This window comes from Gracilinanus agilis, chromosome 1, assembly GCF_016433145.1.
Source record: "Gracilinanus agilis isolate LMUSP501 chromosome 1, AgileGrace, whole genome shotgun sequence".
NCBI lineage: Eukaryota > Metazoa > Chordata > Mammalia > Didelphimorphia > Didelphidae > Gracilinanus > Gracilinanus agilis.
This window is the reverse complement of record NC_058130.1, coordinates 3,891,375-3,911,736: the sequence shown is the minus strand read 5'-3', so window position 1 is coordinate 3,911,736 and position 20,362 is coordinate 3,891,375. Positions and strand designations below refer to the sequence as shown.

The 20,362-nt window shown below is 64.0% G+C and overlaps 1 protein-coding gene across 1 annotated transcript; it reads right to left on the bottom strand.

Moving 5' to 3' along the window:
- Positions 1 to 164: 164 nt before the first annotated feature.
- On the bottom strand, positions 165 to 20,221 carry ANLN (anillin actin binding protein). Its single transcript, XM_044675357.1, has 26 exons — positions 20,204 to 20,221; positions 16,368 to 16,521; positions 15,214 to 15,453; positions 13,913 to 14,277; positions 13,341 to 13,539; positions 12,509 to 12,699; positions 12,313 to 12,420; positions 11,739 to 11,853; positions 11,049 to 11,118; positions 10,478 to 10,899; positions 9,546 to 9,656; positions 8,903 to 9,123; positions 8,383 to 8,528; positions 7,993 to 8,140; positions 7,511 to 7,646; positions 7,120 to 7,293; positions 6,598 to 6,721; positions 6,263 to 6,311; positions 6,024 to 6,080; positions 5,264 to 5,302; positions 5,070 to 5,088; positions 4,855 to 4,967; positions 3,109 to 3,195; positions 1,980 to 2,087; positions 1,478 to 1,650; positions 165 to 288 (listed from the first exon to the last, which is right to left on the bottom strand). The coding sequence occupies exons 1-26, from the start codon at positions 20,219 to 20,221 to the stop codon at positions 165 to 167; spliced, it is 3,711 nt and encodes a 1,236-aa protein (XP_044531292.1).
- Between the last annotated feature and the right edge of the window lie 141 nt (positions 20,222 to 20,362).

Here is a 20,362-nt window from a genome sequence, read left to right as displayed (position 1 = left end):
CCCCTGAGCTCTGGGGGGTCCCAGGGGAGGTTAGTAGGGAAAGTTAACAGACATACAGAGACACCCCACTGCAGTCTAGACCCGGACCCCTCCGATGGCACCAGCAAGCCTCTGAGGGGCCTCGAGAGCCCGGCCGGCCCGCCCTCCCGCCCTCCCACAGCGACTCAGGGCTTCCCCACTGGCTTGTAGCAGGCGTCCGGCTGCCAGAGGCGAATGTCCACCAGGACCTGGTTGAGTTTCTGCATCCACAGATCCCGTTCCTCCTTAGTGTCGGCACATAGCCAGTTCCTAGGGGAGAACCACAGTCACCTCAGCGGGCCTTTCGCAATCTGGTGGGCTGCCACCATCCCCGCTTCTAGCCTGAGGCCAGAGAGGTGGCAGTGCGGAGCCACAAGAGGGCTTCCTCTGCTCCCTCGGGGGGTCCTGCCAGGCTCCCTAAGGCACCCCATCTCCTGCGCTTACAGACACGAGGCAGGCAGTCCCCCCTTGTTAGCCAAACAGCCAAGGCAGCCAGGGGGTTGCCAAGAGACTGGGATGGTGAGCGCGGAGGGAGACTCCCATCTGCCTCGGGGAAACTGCCGGGCATCGTGGCAAGCCCCAGCGTCTCCCCCAAACTGCAGGCCGCCCCATCTCCTCTGTGCGTCCCCCTATGAGAAGGCTGTCTAACCGGTGCCTCCGCTTCCTCTCCCTTCACTCGAGTCTTTGCCATCCGGCTTCTGACATCATTTAACTAAGCGCTTCTCTCCCAAGTGACGGCCCTTTCTCAAACCCCGGCTTCTCGCCCTCTCAGCGGCCTCTGGCCCCGATGGTCACCCTCTGAGCCCTGGGGGCTTTCTGGGGGTGCCGCTGTCCCCTGGTTCTCCTCCCACCCGTCTGACATCTTCTCTGCAGGACTGCCATCCAGGCGCTCGGCACGCGGCCTGTCACGCACACAGCAAGCACTTAATAGAGGCCCAGGGCGCCCCGTGGGAGGGGGACAGCCGGGCTCCCCATGCTGCTCTGACAGCCAGGACACTAAAAGCAAGGTGCCAGCCTACAGGCCACAACACGCCACAAAAACTGCAACGCAGACCCCCAGGATTGGGACACGATTTGTGCCAGACGTGGGGATGGGAGCGGAAGACAGCAGGACGCTCACTGCCCTGGTCCTGGTGCCCCTTCTTGGGGCCCACAAAGGCCGTCTTTAAACAGGGCAACGTCAGAGGGCAGAAGAGCCTTCGCCCTGGGGGTGTGCAGGGCCCACCGAGATCCCCTTCCCGGGGAGCCCCTCTGAGCCAAGGACGGCTTCAGCACACGGCGAATCCCTCCAGCCACCCCCAACTTTGTGGCGTCTCTCCTGCTCCTTCCCCACCTGCACCCCCGAGGCCCAGGGTGTCCCCCTGAGCGGCAGCGTGGCAGGCCCGCTCGCGGCGGGGGAGGGAGGCAACGCACGGCAGGCCCACTCACAACGGGGGACGCCGCGTGGGCCAACACTTACTTGGTGACGCAGAGCGTGTCTCGGCACTGGCTGACGAGAGTCTCTTTGTCGTCTTCCCTCTGTGGCCGGACGGTAATGAGTTCGAACGTATTGCGCCGGGCGCAGAACTCTCGGCTGGCTGGCTCTATCTGGCGATTGGTACAGTTGGCCAAGTTGATCCTCCCGAGGGGGTTCTTTAAAAACACAAAGAGCCCCGCTTTGTGGATCCCGCACGAGCACCGCCGCGCCTCCGGGGCTGGGCCACAGAACCCGGACCCCGACTCCTCCGGGAGCTCCGAGCGGAGCCAGCTAAGGGCCGCCGCCAACTGGCAGGAGGGGCTCCCCGAGAGCCCCCTGTAAGGCCGCTCCCTCGCGGAACGAGCGCCCTCCACCTTCGCTGACCCCCAGGGTACAAAGCCATCCTCTGTAGCTGGCCCGGCCGAGCTCTCTCCTCCACATCCATCTGCATCTGCGCAGCCACGCCAGCGCCCCCTCCTCCCTCGCTCCCGGCACCCTCCACTACCTTCCGCTTCTCGTCATCCGGGTAGGTCCAATAGGAGATGCAGTTCCCGGCAAGCACGCACCAACGCCTGTGCCAAGCCCCGAAGCCACTGACGTCCTCGAAGATGGTCTAGAAAACACGACGGCGGCGAGTGAGGGCTCTGGGGGGCTGCGTGACGAGTGTCGGGCGGAGGGAGAGAAGACGCGGGGGAAGCCCGGTCTGAACTGCTCAGCGAGGGGAGTGGATTTATCCAGGCGTCGGAGACATTTGGGGTCTTTGGGCAGATCGAGGAATCCTCTGGCCCTGGAGGAGCCCGAGGCAGCCAGCCGTCCTCCCCACAAGACCTCCATGTTCCCTTGCTCCGGACAAGGAGGGCTCAGAAAGGCAACATGAGGGACCGGGATCGGGGACGGGTGGCTCCCGCCACCACCACCAGGCCATCTATGGTCCTGGCTCGGGACAGACTGCTGGCCCTCCGAGGCCAGGCCCCCTTCTTTCTTCCAGGCCTTCTCTGCTGGCCCAGGCATCCCTTGTGGAGATGCCAAGGAGAAATGGATCAGAACCTTCCACTGAAAATGGCCCCGTTGGGTCAAAGGTTGAGGAAGGAGGGGTGAGGCAGGCATGGTTGGCAGTACCCGGGATGCCAGTCTACCAAAGATAAACCAAGAGCATAAGAAGCCCTGGCACCACGGGGGCCAGTTATGCCAGGGACACTGTGCTGCTCGGAGGAAAGTTGGCACTTTTTCTCATCTAAAACCACTGCTTTAAAGAGAAAATTTCAGGCACTCTCTAAAGTGGGGTCCTGGGTCTGAAAATGTGATTTCAAAGCCCCTCTATCGCCCCCCAGAAAACAACGGGGACGCAGGGTTTGGGGGAACCCTTCCCTCCCGAGGGCTCAGCTTCGGTGGCTCACAAACACGCTGCCCTGGGACGTACGTCACGGAAGGGCCGAGGTCCCCTTTCCTGCCTCCCTGGGGCTCTGGAACCCAGATCTCGGGTATGTCCCGGCCTCCTGGGCAGCTAGCTCTGAGTTCTACAGTGGGAATGGAAGGACGGCCCTCCCTAAACTCCCTAAACAGGGGTGGCCCCATGCAAGAACGGTCAAGTGCCGCCGGGCAGTGGGGCAGGGAGCCGTCGAGGCCGTACTCACCAGAAAGCCCTTTTCTTCCACTGACGAATCCACCTGGCACTTTATTTTTAAGTGAAGATGGCCTTCCAGGGGACACAGGAAAGGCACCTGCGGAAACAAAGGCCTCTTCAAGAGGCCGCCCCGAGGCCTGGGGAGACCCAGACAGAGAAGGCGTCCACCGTGGCTTGTGGCAGCACCAAGACAGAAAGAAAGGGGGCCGATCCTGGGGCTCCCCTAAAGCCCCCAGAGCCCCCCACGCCACCCCGGGATGGCCATGGCTACTGAGTGCCCACGGCTCCCGAGGGGCACCTTCACGTGAGAAAGAACACGCATTTCCAAATGGAAAAGCCTGGAAGTGATCTTGGGGATAAGAAGCACGATTTAGAAAGTCCAAGTCACGGGGCAGCGAGGAGGCTCAGCGGAGAGGACCGGGCCCGGAGTCGAGAAGACTCATCTGCCCGGGTTCAAATCTGGCCTCAGACTGCTTGTGCGACCCCACAGGCCTCCCCCAAAAGAGTCAAAGCCCCGGCAGCCCCCCACGAGGAGGGGAGGATCCTCGAGCGCATGAACGTTTGCTGGATCGGCTTGGAAAAGAAAAGACGCTGCCCCTCCTGAACCCAGACGGAGACCAGTCTGTGTCCACTCTAACTAACAGGAGCGCAGGCAGGCCGACAAGGGGGATGGACACTGGCAGGAAGGCGCCCCAGGCGTGGAGCAGAATGAGGAGCTGGGCCAGGAGCCTGAAGGCGGGAAAGCCCCGAGGAAAGGTCCTCCAGGGGCTGCCCTGACCCCAGCAGGGGGGAAAGAGGAGGAAGAGGAGGGAGTCCTGGGCGGCAGAGGCCCCCCGAGCCCGTGAAATCTGACTGAGTCCGGAACAAGGACTCCCCACTTTGTTCCAGACCAAAATGCAGGCCGACAAGGAGCCCGAGGCTCTCGTTGCCAAGCTCAAGTAAGACGTCGGGCTTCGGTGTGGGCAGGCGTGGGGCCCGGGCACCCCCGTGCCGACCCGCCCAGGGCCCTCCTGTGAGAGCTCCCTCTCTGAGACCCTTGGAGCAGCCCGGGGAGGAGAGAGCATGCAGAGGAGAGCCCCGAGGCTCGCTGCCACAACGTCCCCAGAGGCCAGAGCAAGTCATTGGAAGAAGGGAAGAGGGTTAGCAATCACGCGTCTCCCTAAGCTCTGCAGGTGCCCCGTTAGTGAGGGGGGAAAGCCCAGCATGCACCGAGAGCGCGGGCTGCGCCCGGCCTTTACACTGAAGAAATGAATGCAGCGACCTTGTCCTGGAACAAATAGCCCAGAAGCTCCCGTTCTTTTACATCAAAATTTATCTAGAATGTGAGAAGAAAACAAGAGACACCGAGATCACTGCCCTCTGCCGGACGCGCCGGGCCAGCGAGCGGGCAGGGGAAGACTCGGGCACGGGCATCGGGGCCGGCCGGGACGCTCTCCCCCAAAGGCAGGGAAGGCATCCACGCAGGCTTGTTCTTGTGCCAGTCCCTGACTGGCAGGTGGGACCTTTTGTTTGCAAAATTCAGGGGGAGGGAGGGCTCGCTGCGCCCCCAGCGCCAGGGGCCACCCATCCAGACAGCCTCTGGGGCGACGTTTCTAGGCGCCAAGGGAGACCCATTCACTGGACCTGGGGAGTACCCAGACGGCTGGGGACCCTTCTTTCAGCGGCCTCCGGTTTTAGGGCCAAAACGGGCATTTGGCAAGTGCTCCGGTCTTCCGGCTGCCTCTCACAAAAACCGCAATGAAAACCGTGGCGTTACCTTGTCCAAAGCGAATCTGGTACTTCCTACGGACGACAGCGACAGGGTGTGCGAGCCGACGAGCACGAAGTTGCTGGTGCGCACGGCGTTGAAGCCCCCCGGGCTGGCCGTCACTAGGGGGAAAGGACAGCTGACACGGAAAGCCGCCACGGCAGGAGCCGAGAGGCCGGAGCCCCAGCTGCGCCGGGCTGTCCCCCGAGGCCCCCCTCACTCACCTGAATGGAGGCTGCTTTTCTGAAAGAGAAAAGAGAGAGCGTGTTATTTCCTTGCCTCGATGGCTGAGCCCGGTGCTCGCTGGGGGCGGGCTGTGCAGAGGAGACTCGGGCAAACTCCCTGGAGCCCCACAGAGAAGATCCCCGTGTCGGAGCCCCCGCCCTGGTCCCCCTAAAAGGAGGCCACGGGTACTTACGGCGGCGATAGATGTCAGGAGCCGCTTTGGAGTGATGGCCTGGGAGGGAAGCGAGATCGAGGTGAGGTCTGGGGCGGGGACACTGGCAGAGCCCCCCTAGAAAGCCGGGAGCGGGGTAGGGCTTCCCCAGGGCCAACCCCCTCAGGGGCCAGAGCTGGAGAGGCCCCTCGGTAAAGTGGGGGGAGCTAGCCTCTGGGATTTCCCTGCGTGTTCCTCCTCCTCGGGCTGCTACCCTTCCCAGGCTGCCCTGGCCTCCTACAAGAAGAGGCTGGCTCACCCCTCCCAGAGCTCCAGCCCCTCCACCCGCCCCTTTCCCCAGCGAGCCCAGAGCGCTGTTGCCACGAGGCTGGGCTTTCTAATGCACGAGAAGCATCGGCTAAACACTTGCTGTGTGCCAAGCAGAGACCACCAAGCAAAACGAGGCCAGCCTGGCCTCGAGGAGCCCAAGGTCTGCGGGAGACACAGCCCGGGCGGGGAGGCCTAACCAAGGCCAGGGAGCAGGAAGCAGCGTCCACACCTGCCCTTCACCAGCCCGGCCTCTGAGGGGACCATCCTCTCCATTTCGGGGCCCCCACTGGCCACCCTAGAGTCCCAGCCTCGGCTCCGGGGGGGGCGTCCGTCGTCAGGCAGACCCTCGGTGAGCGGTCCCAGACCTCCGTCACTGCGCTCCCCGCGCCCCTCGGCTGCGCTCCCATTTGGGACTGCGCGTGTGCGTGAGTGAAAGCACCCAAGGCATGGTTTGTGCCAGGGCGCTCCTCACCTTGGCCTTGGCCGCCTTCCTCTTCTTCTCGGGCCCCAGGAGTGCTCTCTTCTGCACCTACGCCAAAGCGCCGCGTTAGCCCGGCTCCCCCCGGAGCAGGGCCCCAGCAGCCCGGCTCTGGGCCCCCTGCCAACCCCAAGGGCCCCGGCCTCATGGTGTGGATGACTCGGGGCTGCTCCGCGTATGCCAACAGTGTAAGCGGCACACGGGGGGTCCCTCCAAGAAGCCCAAAGACTCACCAGACTGTACACTTCCACATGGATCTCAAAGTCATTGGCCACGTCTTGCCTAGGAGACAAGGGAAAGTGGGTGCCATCAGCGAGACCCCCCCGGCCAGCCGAGCTGAGGGCGAGCAAGGGGAGGTGTCCGGGGACTCTGGCCGGCGGGCAGGATGTGCCCCCTCGGACATCAGGCTTAAGGCCGCCCAAATTGGGGGACACCCCGGCAGGAGGCAGATGCCATCACCCAGCCACCCCAAGGGAAAGCTTCTCCCAGGAGAGAGCAGGGGGACCCCCACAGGAGCCCAAGATGGGCCGGCCCTTTCCCATCCAGGCGGGGAGACGCAGGGCCTTACAGGGTAAACGTGGTGGTGAACGTCAGCGCGTCTCCGGTGAGAGAGTCCGCGGTGCTCGCCAAAGGCGTCGCCACCATGTTTTCTGCTCCCGCCTTCAGCATAATTAAGTAGTAATACGTCGACTCTAGAAACCGAGGCATCGCTTTCAGGCTTGGCTCTGCGGGCGGCCCCAAGTACCCCCCACCCCGTGGGAGGACACCCCCGTCACTCCCCAGTCATCGGCTTCCTTCCAGGAGCCCATCTCTGGCCCAGCCGGCACCTCGGGGGTTCTTGCCCTGCCCAGGACCCTCAGACCCGTCGGCCCATCACAAAGCCCACCCGATCCCCGCAATGCCCCCGATGCCCACCCGGCGGGCAGACGAGGTCAGGAACGTGCCCGTTCACGAGGCCACAGAGAGCCGGCCTTGGCCCAGAGCGCGCACTGACGGGGCGCCCGGGCCTGGCGCTCTGCAGCCGGCCTGAAGCCAGGCCCAGGGGCAGGAGGACCCCCGGGGCAGGAGGACCCCCGGGGCAGGAGCGCACCTGCTCTCTGAGCCACGTCGCAGACAAAGTCGGCTTTCAGAGGCAGCCGGAACTCCGAGAGCGCCACGGAGCCCCTGGAGGGAGCCAACGTGTCGGGGCTGGCTCGGGGCTGGCGGCGAGGCCCCTCGCTCTTCAGTTTGTTTAATTCTTCAATCAAAGCCGCCCTTTTCTCGGCTGTAAAAAGAGACGACAGTCCAAACCTCGAAGGTCCAACTCCCAGGCTAGTGGGTGTCCCGGGGCGTGTGGAAGCTGGCCCCTCGGGCAAGGGGAGAAGCCCCCAAACACCCGCTCAGAGCCCAGAGCTCCCCCCGCCATTCCCTCCCCGTCAGGTGGGCTGGGCCAAGAGGAAGGTGCCACCAGCCCCCCGCGCCCACCATGCACACGTCCATACTTGCGATCAGGAGGAGCCTCTCGGCTTCCGCCTCCTCCAGGGAGCCCTTCCCGTGCTCTCCATCCGTGCAGCAATTCAGAGCTTGGCTGGCCTGATAAATCACCGTCTGCTGCAGATTGACCTCGTTGTTCAGCTCCTGTCAAAGGTTGGGGAGAGAGGAGGCAGCTGGACCTCTCCGGCCGCCATCCCTGAGGCCATCCAGGGGGCCGGTGGACGGGTCAAGCGGCTCAAGGGATTCTGCGTCCGGGGCACCGCACACGACCATACGGCCTCCTTCCCACTCCTGGCCACGGCTGGCACCGGCTCCCCCAGGAGGCCTCCCTGACCTTCCCTGGACCTCCTCGAGGGTGCCCTCCCCCCAGCACAGTGCTAGGCACGCGGCAGGGGCGGGAGACGCCCACAAAAGGACCCTTTGGAGAGCAGTGTCTGCCCGAGGACGCCCACTCCGGCTCTCGTTAGGGAGGAGCCGCCACAACGCCCACCTGTATCTTCTGCTTGACGTCCACCTGGCAGGGCCGAGCTTCCTTCCGCCCTTCCAGTCTGGAGGAGACGTCTTCTCTGCGCACGATCACCTGCTTTATGGAGGGGCGCTCGATGCCTTTGAGCCTCTGGGAGCGGTAGGCGTCGATGCTTTGAAAAGAAAGGCACGGAGTGTCGGACCGCCACCGGGGGTGCCCCCTTCGCTCCTGCACAATCCGGGGATGGATGGCCCCCCCCCAGCCCCAGCATCCCCCGGAGGAAGTACCTGAGCCAGAAGGTACTCGACCTCGGCCCTCCCTCCCCAGGCCACTCGCGGCCCCTTTGGGCTCCCGGAGGATATCAAGAGCCGCCGCCAGGAACGCGGGACTCCCGGCCAACCGCTTCCCGCTCACCTGTAGAGAAGGTCCCGCTCTCCAGAGCCGATGCTGTCCTCCGACTCGGCTCTGGGCACCCGAGGCCTCTGGAACTTCCCGGCCTTTGGAGCTTCCTCACTGGCGCTGCTCTCTTTGGTTTCCAGACTGGGAGAGGAAGCGAGTACCTGAGGAGAGCAGAGCGGGCGGCGCTCTGAGCCAGCCTCATCCGGCCCCCTCGTGACTGCGTGAGCTCCCCCGGAGCCATCCCCAAGCGAGGCAAACCCTCGTCGGGTTATCTAAGACAAAGCACTGGGAGGAGCGGCAGTGTCTTTGCTGAATTTACTTTCTAACCAGTTTTCCCTGTTTCGGGAAATAGCCAAAAAGCCTCAAGAAACTGAAGCCAAGTTCTGCTTTGAAAACAAAGGAAAAACAGGTTTCAGCAACAGCAAGTGGCAAAGCAGCAGCGGAGCCCCAGCGAGCTTGGCCCCCGGGGCCGCCGCCTCCCCCCACAGGGCCCCTCTGTCTCTCTGGGCAGTCCTTCCACCCGGGCTCTCCTCACCTCCGGACTTCTCACGTTCACGGTTTCTTCTAACGGGGTCAGTAAAGACATGGACGAGATGTTCAGGGCATCGTCGGGGCTGCCCGCTTCTTCCCAGCTCTCCTGAGGCTCCAGGTCCAGGCCGTTCCCCTCCAAGACTTCGCTGAAGATGTCACTGATGACTTTGGAACTGTTGAGGTCCTCCTCCTGGCCCGAGCTCCTCTCCCCCTCACGTACCTCTTCTGCAAAAGGGGGTACAATAGACTGAGGCTGCTCCGCGATTCAGCCCAGCCCAGAGCCACGAGGCAAAGGCAAGCCACGGGTCATGAGCCAAGAGGCCGCCACTGCCCGCTTCCAGGAGAGCCTCGACACAGCTAACCCACGTGCCTTCACCCAGAGGCCCGAGCACAGCGTTGGCAGTTCCACGAGGCCACCCCAAAGTCTGGGCTGGTCCGGAAAATGCCGACAGAGCAAGAACTAACGGGCCCCGAGGGACGTCAGCGTGTCTGGCTCACAGACGGGCTTCCCCAAAAGGAAAACTTGAGTCTCCTTAAGGGATGCCCCCCAGCAGGCCGCCTGCCAGGACCACGATGGGGCCCGCTTACACCAAGAGCAGCTTTGTGCCAAGCGGCGCCTCTGCTGGTTCAATGAACCGACGACGAACCTGGCTGCTTCTCCTCCTCAGGCTCCGGAGGGGCTTTCAGGGATTTTTCCTCTTCTAGGAACAGAGTGATTCTCAAAGGACTCGACGTGCTCATTTCGCTTTCAGGAACGCCTAGAAAATTTGGGGAAATGGAGACGACGGCGCTCATCCCACAGCCCCTGCGTTTCCAGCAGCAAAGCGCTCCGGGGGGTTTGGGCCAGGCCCTGCCCTAAGACCACCCACTAGCTGACACTTGCAGGCGCTTTACGTCCTCTCCTTTGAGCCTCCCGGGCCTCGGGGGTGCCACTGGGCCAGCCTGGAGAGAGCAGGGATGGCGGAGCCTCTGCCAGCACCCAAACAGCCGATCGTTTCCTGACCCGCCTCTCCCACACAGGAAGAAGGAGAGCTGATGGCTGGACGGGCACCGATGGGGAGCCCGAGGGAGGGGACAAGTGACCACAGGGGAGTCCTGCCACAGAATACCCTGGAGCAGCTGCTGGGGAAGTTGGGGGAGAAGCACCTGGCCCGTCACCTCCGTGGGCTGCCAGGAGGACAGAGCAACACGTGTGTGGCATGTGACGGCGCCTGCAGCAGCCAGACTCTAAGAGCCTGCACAAAGGTGCTGACCTGCCCTCATTTTATTTATTCATTTTTTTTAGACCCTAAACTTCTGTGTATTGGCTCCTAGGTGGAAGAGTGGTAAGGGCGGGCAATGGCGGTCAAGTGACTTGTCCAGGGTCACACCGCTGGGCAGTGTCTGAGGCTGGTTTTGAATCCTGCCCTCATTTTAAAAAAAGGCTCCATTCCTGGGAAAACTACAGAAAGTGTCCTTTAAAGAGGGGGCAGCCACCATCAATGGAGGGCAGCAGAGATGCCCAAAGGCCAGGCAGCTGACGGGGAGACTGAGCTGGCAGCCCCTGGGAATGCCCAGAGTTTACCTATAATTCAGCTACCTTGTGAGAAATAAAAGCCCTCTTGTGGGAAGAAATGGGGGGCCCCCGACAGCAGGTGAGCAGAGTGGCAGGGCCAGCCCTCGACACTCTGGGGGACGAATGGCTGCGAAGGGGCTCCTCTGAAGAAAACCAAGGCAAGGCGGGCTCCCAACGCCCCAGCCCTGCTCATTCCCGGCCAGGCGGATGGTCCTGCCACGAGGACGCAGGGAGATTCGGCCGCGCAGTCGGCCTCGGTCTCGTCACTCCTCCTGCAGCAGGCCAGGGAGCCCCTCGGCTTTCCCCTTCGCCAGGCCCCAGTCAGGAAGGAGGCTCCTCGGGGAATGCCCGAAGGCTGGCGGCTTGCCAAGTGCTTCCCTGAACAGCCTGGGCCACAAGGTCCTTGTGCCAGCTCACGGGCTATCGGGAGCCCGGGCACCTCGGTGCTGCCCAGGGGCCGAGGCAGGCAGAGGCAGTCCCGGGTATCCCTTGGCTCCCACCCCCGGGGCCTTCACTGTGTGGGTGGAGGATGTTCCTGAGCGACGGCTGGCCTCGAGTAGACGTGTAGACGCGTCGGGGCTCCCCCATTTTTCACCACCGGCCCACGTGACGCCAGGCACGCTCATGGGACGCTAAGCAAGTGGCCAGGTTGGTCTCGTGCAGCCCTGGCACCAGAGGAAGGCGGCAGAGGTCTTCAGGAGCCTCCCTCGGGGCCCCACTCCATCGGCCAGAGGGGACTCTGAGGCAGCCGCCTGTAGCTCTTCTTCCATTCACGAGAGATCGTTCCTCTGGACGGGGGCCAACATGACGCTCACTAGGTGGGGCCCCCTTTTTCCAAGCCCCCATCAGGTTCCAGGTGTGCCTGTGCCCCCCTTTGGCATGAAAGGCAAGGCCCGAGGGTGGGCCCCACGGCCACTTTGGGCCCCGCTGCCTCACCCGCTTCCATCGCGTGGGAATTCATCCCGTGGCCGCCCTCGAACCACAGACCCCTGCGAGGGTGTCAGGAAGCCAGCCCTGCCTCAAGCTCGGGACCCCCAAAAGGGAAAAGGGAAAAGCAAGGGGGTCTCCTCCTCTGTAACCACAAAATCACGTCTCGAGTCAGTGAGGAAACACCAGAGGACGGCCTTGCTGCAGGCCCAACGAGAGTGAGAACGCGCTGGCCGGCCCACTCCGCTGGGAGGCTCCGAGGCCCAAACTGGCCTCCTTCCAGACCAATCCAGCCAGAGGCCAGCCTGTGGCCGTTTCCCAAAGAGGGACACGACCCACGTCTGAAGAAAGAACTCACCCGCAGGCTCGATGGCGGGAGACTTCAGGGGCAGCGTCTGAGGGCCCGGGCGGGGCTGCTCCTCCTCGGGACGGGCTGGGCATCTTCCTGGGAAGCCATTCGGACCCTGCGGTTCCTGGGGACGAGCCGGGACAAAGCGCTGGGCCCCCTCGGGGCGGACAGACGGCCCAGCGCTCTGGCGCTCCCTCCCACGCGCACACACGCCGTTTCCGTTCTTTTTCACTTAAAGCCCCCAGCCCTGAGCTCAGCTCCTCCCGGATGTCCAGGGACCAGCAGCCTGTCCCATGCCTTTTGGGGGACAAGGGAGGGAGGGAGAGCAGAGCCCCAGGGGAGTGCCCGTGCTGTGGGTGCCCGAGGCAGCGGGGGCTGCTCTGACCGCTCGCCCACGAGACGTCTTTGTTTGATGGAAGGAGACGAACAAAAGAAAGGAAGAGGCCGGCTGCCTCTGAAAGCAGCTCTAGCAGGGCAGGGCCCAGCCGGCTCCCCGGGGCTCCCCAGCGACCCCCTGCTGAGCCCCGAGGAAGAGGCAGCTAGTGGGGAAGAAAGGCCGGCCCCCTCCGGGCTGCCCTCTCACCTCCTTGGGGCCCGCCGGTTTACTCTTCGAGCTCTCCCCTCGCTCTGCGGCCCACAGGTGGCCCTTGTCCAGACGGCCACGGAGACTGGCGAGTTCTTTCTCTCGTTCCTGAAGCACACGGACAAGGTGAGCCCCAACAGCCCCCGGCCGAGAGCCTCCTGCGATGAGCTGCCTGCGAGCCCCCCGCCGGACCCACCTGCTTGAGCTGCTGGCTGAAGGAGGCGGAGGAGGACGCCGCGTTGTGCCGGAGCAGCCTCTCCTGGATGGCCTTGGTGTTGGGGGTGACGAGGGGCGCTCGAGGCGGGGTCGGAGCCGCAGGGCTCGCTCTGCCCTGCTCTTGGCAGCGCTCTCCAAAACGGTCCAAGAAAGGCTTGATGCCGGCTCCCCCTGCAGCACGACGAGGAGCCGGTCAGGGGGGGGTGGGCAGTCTGAGGGGATCGGGGGCTCTCCAGGCCCCCCACCCAGGCTCCGCGAGGCAAGGCAAGGCCGCAGACAACTTAGAAGCAGAGCACTGGGCCCGGAGGCAGGAAGAGCCGAGTTCCGATCTAGCCTCAGACACTGCCCAGCCCTGGCACTCTGGGCAAGTTGCTTGAGCCCTGCCTGCCTCGGTTTCCTCAGCACTGAAATGGGGATGACGGTAACAGCCTCCCCCGGGACTCCGTGAGGCTCAAATGACAACGTGTAAAGCGCTTTGTGAGCACGCCGGCCCCGGGGATGCCAGGGGGGGCTTCTCCTGCCCCGTCGCGGGCTCTTCCCTCTCTGGCACACGCCCAGGCCCCCCCCCTGGGCCCCCCCTTCCCCCTCCATGCCAGGGAGAGTCCCAGGACTGCAGGGTCGGGAAGGGCGCCAGCCCTTAGTAGGTGCCCTCTGCCTGCTGTGTGCCCTGCTGTGCCCACGCAGCTGCCCAGGACCACAGGCTGAGCCTCCCTCAAGGACTCAGCCAGGGCTCAACTCTGGGCCTCAGTTTCCTCCTTTGCCCACCGGCTGGGCTGGCCGCCCTCCCTCTCCCTCCCTCCACAAGGTGTCACCTGGGGTCGTGGCGGCCTGGTCTCCGGGCCGAGGCGGCCCCTGGACACCCTTGGACGGCCCGGCTGGGGATGGCACAGCCTGGAGCCGCGGCCTCGCACGCTCCGTGGGCAGAAGGGGCTCCGGCTTCTGCCCGCTCCCTGGCGTGGGACTCCTCCTCCCAGAGGCCGGGCAGGATTTCAGCGGGGAAGGAGCAGCTTTCTGGAAAAGCAAACCCCGGGGAGGCTCGCCCTGGGCCCGCCACCCTGAGCCCGTGCCAAGCCGAGCTCTGGGCGAACGTCCCCAACCCGGCATCTCTCTGCACCCTTGAGAAGCCGCCTCTGGGACCGGCCACCCCCCGGAGCCCTCCTCTCCCCGCACTAAGCCTGCAGGTCCTCGGGGTGCTTTCTGGGTCCGACAGAGTCCTGCACCCCAACCCGAGTCTGGGGCAACACGTCTCCCCCATACCTGGCTCCCCCTGGCACCTCGAGCCCCATCTCTATGCCCGGCAGCCAGGGACACCCTGCAGCACCCCCGGCCTAGGGACCCCCGAGCCCCCGCCGGCTTCGGGAAGCCCCGGCAGCCCCCCACTCACCGGAGCACTCCCGGAGCTGGCGTCCCGCGAGCCAGCCGCCGAGCTGGCTGCCGAGCCGGCCGCCGGGGCCCCTGGCTCCAGGCGGGAGCAGCCGGGGGCTCTCTGGCCAACAGAGCTGCTATTGACGGGAGCAGATGCTGCCCCGGAGGAGGAAGCCGCGGGCAGACAAGCGGTGCCAGGCTGCTCTTGGCCACGGCCGGCCTTGGCAGATGGGTGGCTTAGGTCATCTTCCCAGGAACAAATGGTGGCAGCAAGGTTGGCCAGGCGGCCCCGTCGCCCTAGTGGGGCGGCCGCGGGCTCCGGGGGAGCCTCAGTCTGTTCGACGGCCGGGCTGGGCGCCGGGCTAGGCTGCTCGAGGACGCCATCTGGAAGGAGAGAGCACGGTCTGGGGGGGCCTCGGGGGGCTGGGCCTGGCACGGCTCTCGAGCCCCAAGTCCCGGCAGAGGGCGGCAAACGGAGGGACTGAGAAGAGGCCCAGGAGAGGTGGGAGGACAGATGGAGGCCGCAGCCGGCAATCCCAGCGGGGAGATGTGCCAGAGCCGGACCGTGGGCAAACCAACCGGCCTCTCCTCATCTCTGACCGTCGGGGCTTGGCCAGAGGGGCGCTCGGCATGCCCACACAGGCTCTGTCTCTGCCCTGACCCTAACACGCTCGGGGGGCTGCTTCCCCAGGGGCCAGAATGGAACGGGGGAGCAAACACCAGGCCTGGCCTGGGCCTCCGTTTCCTCGTCCGGCCTCAGTGACCCCTGAGGCCCCTTAGAGGCCCCGAGCAATGGCTCCAAGACAAGAAACCCCAACATTTTAAAGTGCAAGTCCGAGGAAGGCCAGGCACTGGGCCTCTGCCCGATCTAGCCAGCCCCAGGGCTAAGGGGCAGCCTGGGGAAGGGCCTCCCCAGGGGACAGAGCGGCCGACACTGGCGGCTCCCGACACACACGCACCATCAAGAGCGAGAGGACGTCTTAGCAGTGGGTGAGGCCAGCAGGGACAGCCTCAGGCCCTCCGGCTGGGCAGCACCGGTGCAGAGGGGGTGCAGGGGAGGGGACCTGGGGCCCCGGGCCCGGCGGCTGCCCCTGACACTGCCTGGTACCTACTCCTGGCTCCTCCTCTATGAAATGGGGGATGCTGAGAGGCTGTCGTGCCCGTTGTGCCCCCAGGGCCCAGAGAAAGGCTGGCTCTTATTCCGGGCCCTCATGTGCCAGGGCTGTCTCGTGCCCTCTTTCAGCAGCCCAGGCTAGACTCGCTTTGCAGACGGGCCTGCAAGAAAGCGGGGCCAGGGAGGGAGGCAGGGAGGCCACGTACCGTCACTGTCCCAGCCACGCCGCTGCTGGGCGAGTCTCTGCATGCGACTTTTAACAGAGGAGGCGGCAGTGGCTGGCATTCCGGCCTCCCGCACGGGTGAGCCGGGGGGCCCCAGGGCAGCACCGGCCCCCGGCGGAGGAGGGGAAGCCGCCGGCTCTTGGTTTTCCAGGTTTGAAGGTGGCACTTCCGGGGGGTCTGAACAGGCCCGTTTCGAGGGGGAAGGCTTTGGGCAAATTCTTTCTGCATGTTCAAAGGGGAACAAGGTTAGGGCACCCCAATTTATTTCACAAATCCCAAAGCTTCTGGGATTGTCCATCCCCCCAAGAATATTCTCAGACTCTAAGTCCCGCTCAGAGAACGCTTCCAAGTTGGCACGGGCTTCACAGCTGTCCCCCCTTGTCTGCCCCAGGAAGGGGGGACCACCGATACCCCATTCCCGAAGGGGGAGACGAAGGCTGAAGGGCTCGGTGACTTGCCCAAGGCCTCCCAGCAGGTGAGGCTCAAGCATTCAGTGTCCGTGTAATCCCTGGAAGTATCTGGCCCCCCAATTCTCTGAGGGAGTCAGGAGCTGAGAGAAGCCAAGTGGGGGGACAAAACGAGCTCCACCACTCCGCTCCCTCCAGAGCGTCCTCCACCCGCGCTTCCCGTGAGGCCGTGAGGGTGATGGGAAAAGAGCCAAAGGGGGCCCCGAGGAGGAGGAGGAGGAGGAGGAGGAGGAGGAGGAGGAGGAGACTGTTTGAGAGGGCGCCGCAGATGCTGCTGCTCGTGGCGTGGCCCCAGCCTTCTTGGCCTTCTCCAGCCTCCCTCCGGTCCCTCTCCCCCTCGTGGACGTGCTCACCTTCTCTGGGAATGACCTCTCACCTCCACAGAAAAGGCCCCCAAAGATTCGGTGCCCCGTCGCCCCCCCAACCCACGCGTGGCCTTCCCCTGAGGGGCATCCAGCCTCCAGGTCACTCTTCGGGCCTTTCCCTGGCACAGCTCTTCCCAAACACTCATGGCCCGAGGGTGCCCTCTCCCCATCTCTGTCCCAGCCTGAGCTGGGTGCCAAGCGTGCCCTCAAGCACAGGCACGGCCCCAGAGCTCCCCACTGTCCCTCTGGGGCCTGAGCCCGCCGCAGGAGCTCTTCCAGAAGGCCTGGCGGCCCTCAGCCTTACCTTCTCCCTCCCGCGGCGGCAGCTGGTGGTTGGCTTCTGCCAGAGGCTCCCGGGGCCGCTTGTTCTGGGCCGAGGTCCTGGCTGCTGCACGTGGCCGCTCGGCCATTTTTTTCTGCAGGTTCTCTCGCCTGGCACGCGTCCTCTCAAGGAGTTTCTGTGGGATGGAGGGATCCACCGTGAGCCGAGTGTGGGGTCAAAGGCTTTCCCGCCCTCCCACACCCCACTGCGCCTCGACACAGCCGGAGAACAGCCGAGCCACGGTGAAAAGGAAAAGCTGCCAAGGACGCAAAACCCACTCCGCAATCTCCGGCCTGGGAGCCCTCCTGGCCCGGCCTTGGCCCTCTGGCACAGCCAGCAACCAGCCCAAACCATCCTTCAATGCCTCGTAAGTTCCTACTAAGCGCCAGACCCTGGGGAGAGCCAGAGATGCCAAGCACTGTCCCTGCCCTGCGGGGGAGACCGAGGATTAACAGACAAATCAGCGGAGGGGCTGGGAAGGCTTCCAGGAGGAGGTAGATTTTCAGAGGAGTTCTGGGGAATGGAGAGCTGGAGGGGAGGGTCAGGAAGGCCAGACAGGATTCTGGCAAGAGGGAGCCACAGGGGTAGAATGAGGAGGGGGCAGCTTGGTCAGAGCTTCACTTGGGGTAGGCAGAACCCCCCCCCCCCCAGCTATTGTGAGGATCCAGGCAGGAGGGCAGGTCCAGAGACGTTACACAGCTGAGACCACAGACTATGGCACCACCTCGGACACGGGGCTCAGGGGTCCAAGGAGGAGGCCTGGGGGGAAAGATGAGCTCCAGAAGAGCGTCTCATCTGAACTGGCAGCCCTGGGCATTCCCTGGCACCCCTAAAATCTCAGATCTGAAACAAGAGTAGACAGAGAGGCCCTGGACCTGTTGTTTCACTGGGCTGGCAGCTGCAGGAAGATGTTCTGAAGACAGAAGCCCCATCTTTGCCCCCCCCTCCCCCCGTGCCAGTCTTAAGGGGGAATGCATTAGAATGGACTCTGGGCTCTTCCCATTCTGGCCCGTGATTGCTTTCCTCACTTGGAGAAGCAGGCGGGCGGCAGGCCTCCCGGGAAGGAAGAGAGAGAAGCTCTGCCCTCCTCGACTGCTTCTAGGTCCCAATAAGCCAAGGGAGAAGGAGGAAGACGGGCTGCCTGTTCTCAGCTGGCTCCACTCAACAGACAATTAGGGATCCCTCCCCAGGGCCCCCCCCTCCCTGCTAGCAGGCTGCCCAGGGTGGGTGATGCAGCATTCCAGGCAGTGACTGTGCAATGCCCAAAGAATGTGGAGGGCCGGCCCAGCTCTCCAGCTTCTGACTCATCTCCTAGTCTGTCTGTCTGGGTGGGGCTTGGAGGAAGAGGGACCTCCAAGTGCCCCATGGAGCTTGGGCAAGAGGGCAGAGCCCACAGAGGAAGTCTAGTGTGAATTCACAAGGCAAAAAAGCAGGCAGCCATTGGGAACAAGCGCCTATTGCCAAGGCGTGCCACAAGCGGGCACCAATGCCCAGCAGAGCACCTCTTTCATGAGGTCCTGTGACCACCAGATACTTCAGAGACTTTAGAAGGCCAAGTAGAAGAGAGCCCCCGAAGGGGGACAAGAGGAGCTGGGGCACCGCTCAGCCCAACTTCCTCTCTGCCGCTAGCTGGTGTGGGGCAGCTCTGGGCACAGCTGACCATCCTCCCAGCTGTTCCCCACCTTCCTGCCTGGCGTGTCCTGGCCAGTGATCCTCCTCAGGGATCTTCTGCAAGGCCCTGGCCTGGCCTTTTTCCTCTCTTGACCCAAACCTCTCCTTTGAACCCTAGCTCAACATTCCCATTGGTACCCGGATGCCCTGCTGGCACCTCAAGTTCATCTATTTGAAAAGAACAGCAGCCACCCCCCCAGACTCCTCACCCGAATCCCGGGACTCTGCCCAGCCCTCCCCCTCCCCCTCCTTGGATTTGACTTACCCCCAGGGTAGACCAGGAAAGCCCCATCTTAATCCCCTCTCAAGGAGGCTCCCCTCCCTAATCCTAATCTCCTGGCTTCAGGCACTCGGGTGGGCCATCCCCCAGGCCAGGAACTCTTCCTCCCCCTGCAGGCTTCCCTCAAGTCTGGCTCAGAGTCCCACCTTCCCAGCCCCACCTGCGTGTGATTAAATCATCTTCAGCTGAAGCTGCTGGTCTCCCCACCGGAGGGGCTGCTTTTCTGCCAGTCTTTGTACCCCCAGAGATAAGCCCAGAGCCTGGCACCCAGTGGGGCTTGATCCATGACTGCTGACTGACTGAGCTCAGCCTCCTGCCCAGCCAATCAGCTGCCAGTTCTGTCTCGCGGGTAACACTTGTGTCCAGGGCCCTGGCCAGCTTACAGGGCAGGTCCTGGGCTCAGAGGGAAGGCCACTTATTCAAAGCCGCATCAGACTCCAAAAGCCCTGGCTCTCGCCGGCCCGCTGCCACACGAGCTGCCGTTAGGCTGCGGGCTCCAGTTTTTCCTCCTTCAAGCCCTGGAAGCCTGGTCCCAGCAGGTGGCGCCCAGCTGAAGGGGGGGCTCTGCAGCCCGCCCCGACAGACGCGACTCCCTGGCGCCCCAAGCCCCTCACTTCCAAGGGAAGCGGCTCTGCCACCCAGTGTGGGAAAAGAGACTTGACCTCCCCAAGGGCCTGATGGCTGCCCCCAGGCCCAGCATTCCCTTGGCAGGCGGGCTCCCTTCTGCGCTACTTTCCTTTACCAACGACGCGGAATACCAAATTTCCAAATGAGTTTCCCCAAGTTACAGGATCCAAACTGTCTCCCCCTCCCAGAGCTGGCAAACCCGACCATCCGGGCTCTGCCTGGATTATCGTGCACACCAAGGCGATCTCATCGTCCTGGAGCTCACTTAGTTCTCTCTATTCTTCCAGGAGGGCCAGTTCAGCTCGGGAATCGGGGTTGGGCCCCTGGGGTAGGCCCAGGGCAGCCCCACGCATCTGTCAGTTTCCAAAAGTCAGTTACGCCAGCCCGCCCTGGCTCCACCCACCCGGCAGGAGTTTTCCCCTTCGGATAGGGACGGGAGGATTTGAAATTAGACGGGGCAGCCTCGGCCCGGGCAGGCCTAGCCAGCGGAGCGGAAACCGCCCAGAGGTCACGTGGCCAGCAAATGACAGAGTCCGCCCCTCGCTCCTTCAGCTACAACTGGTCTCCGAATCCCCAGCGAGGGCTGAACACGCCCCACTCCCCAAACTCCTCGAGCGCCCCCTATTCTAATACTACAGGGAGTGGGCGTTCACTCCCTCCCCAGACGATTCGACCGGGAGATTTCCCAGGATAACATGCCTGGAGGGCGACTGGTCAGAGCTCCGCGGGCCAATCACCCCTGGATTGCAGCCTCAGTTTCCCAATCAGTAAAGTCCCAGAGTTGAGCCTGGTGATCCCCAAGCCTGCTGCCACCTCCTGCCCATCTAGACTCACGATGACCCCGTGACCAGATGGTCAGAGACCCCCGACGACACCCACGTCTGCCCTCCTGCCCCGCCCATCTGGCTCTCGAGAAGTGAACGGGCTCCACCTCGATCTCTCCCGGAGATCAGCGAGTTAAAGCGGCCCGGGAACCCCGATCCCACCAAGGCAGAACCTCTCTCTGGAGCCTGGCAGAAGGACCACCGGCGCGCGCGCACTGCCAGCCTCCCCGCGCAACCAAGGCGTCCACTCCCGTAGCCCGGGCCCCGGGCGCCCCGCTTCTAGCGCATGCGCACTGGCAGTCACCGACCACCACCATCACCCCCACCACCACCACCACGGGGGGGGGGGGGTCGCCAGCGCTGGAGTCCAGACCCCGGAAGGGAGAAGGCGGAGCGGGGCTGCGGCCTGGGCTCACCTCCGTGAACGGGTCCATCGCGTCTGACGCCGCTAGTGGGCCCACAGACTCCGCTGCTCCGCGCCGCCAATGAACGAAGTGGCTGAGGGCCAGGGGCTCCAGCGGGGGTCCGGCTCTGAGGTCTGTAGGCCGCGCTACGCTCTGGATCGTGTACACTTT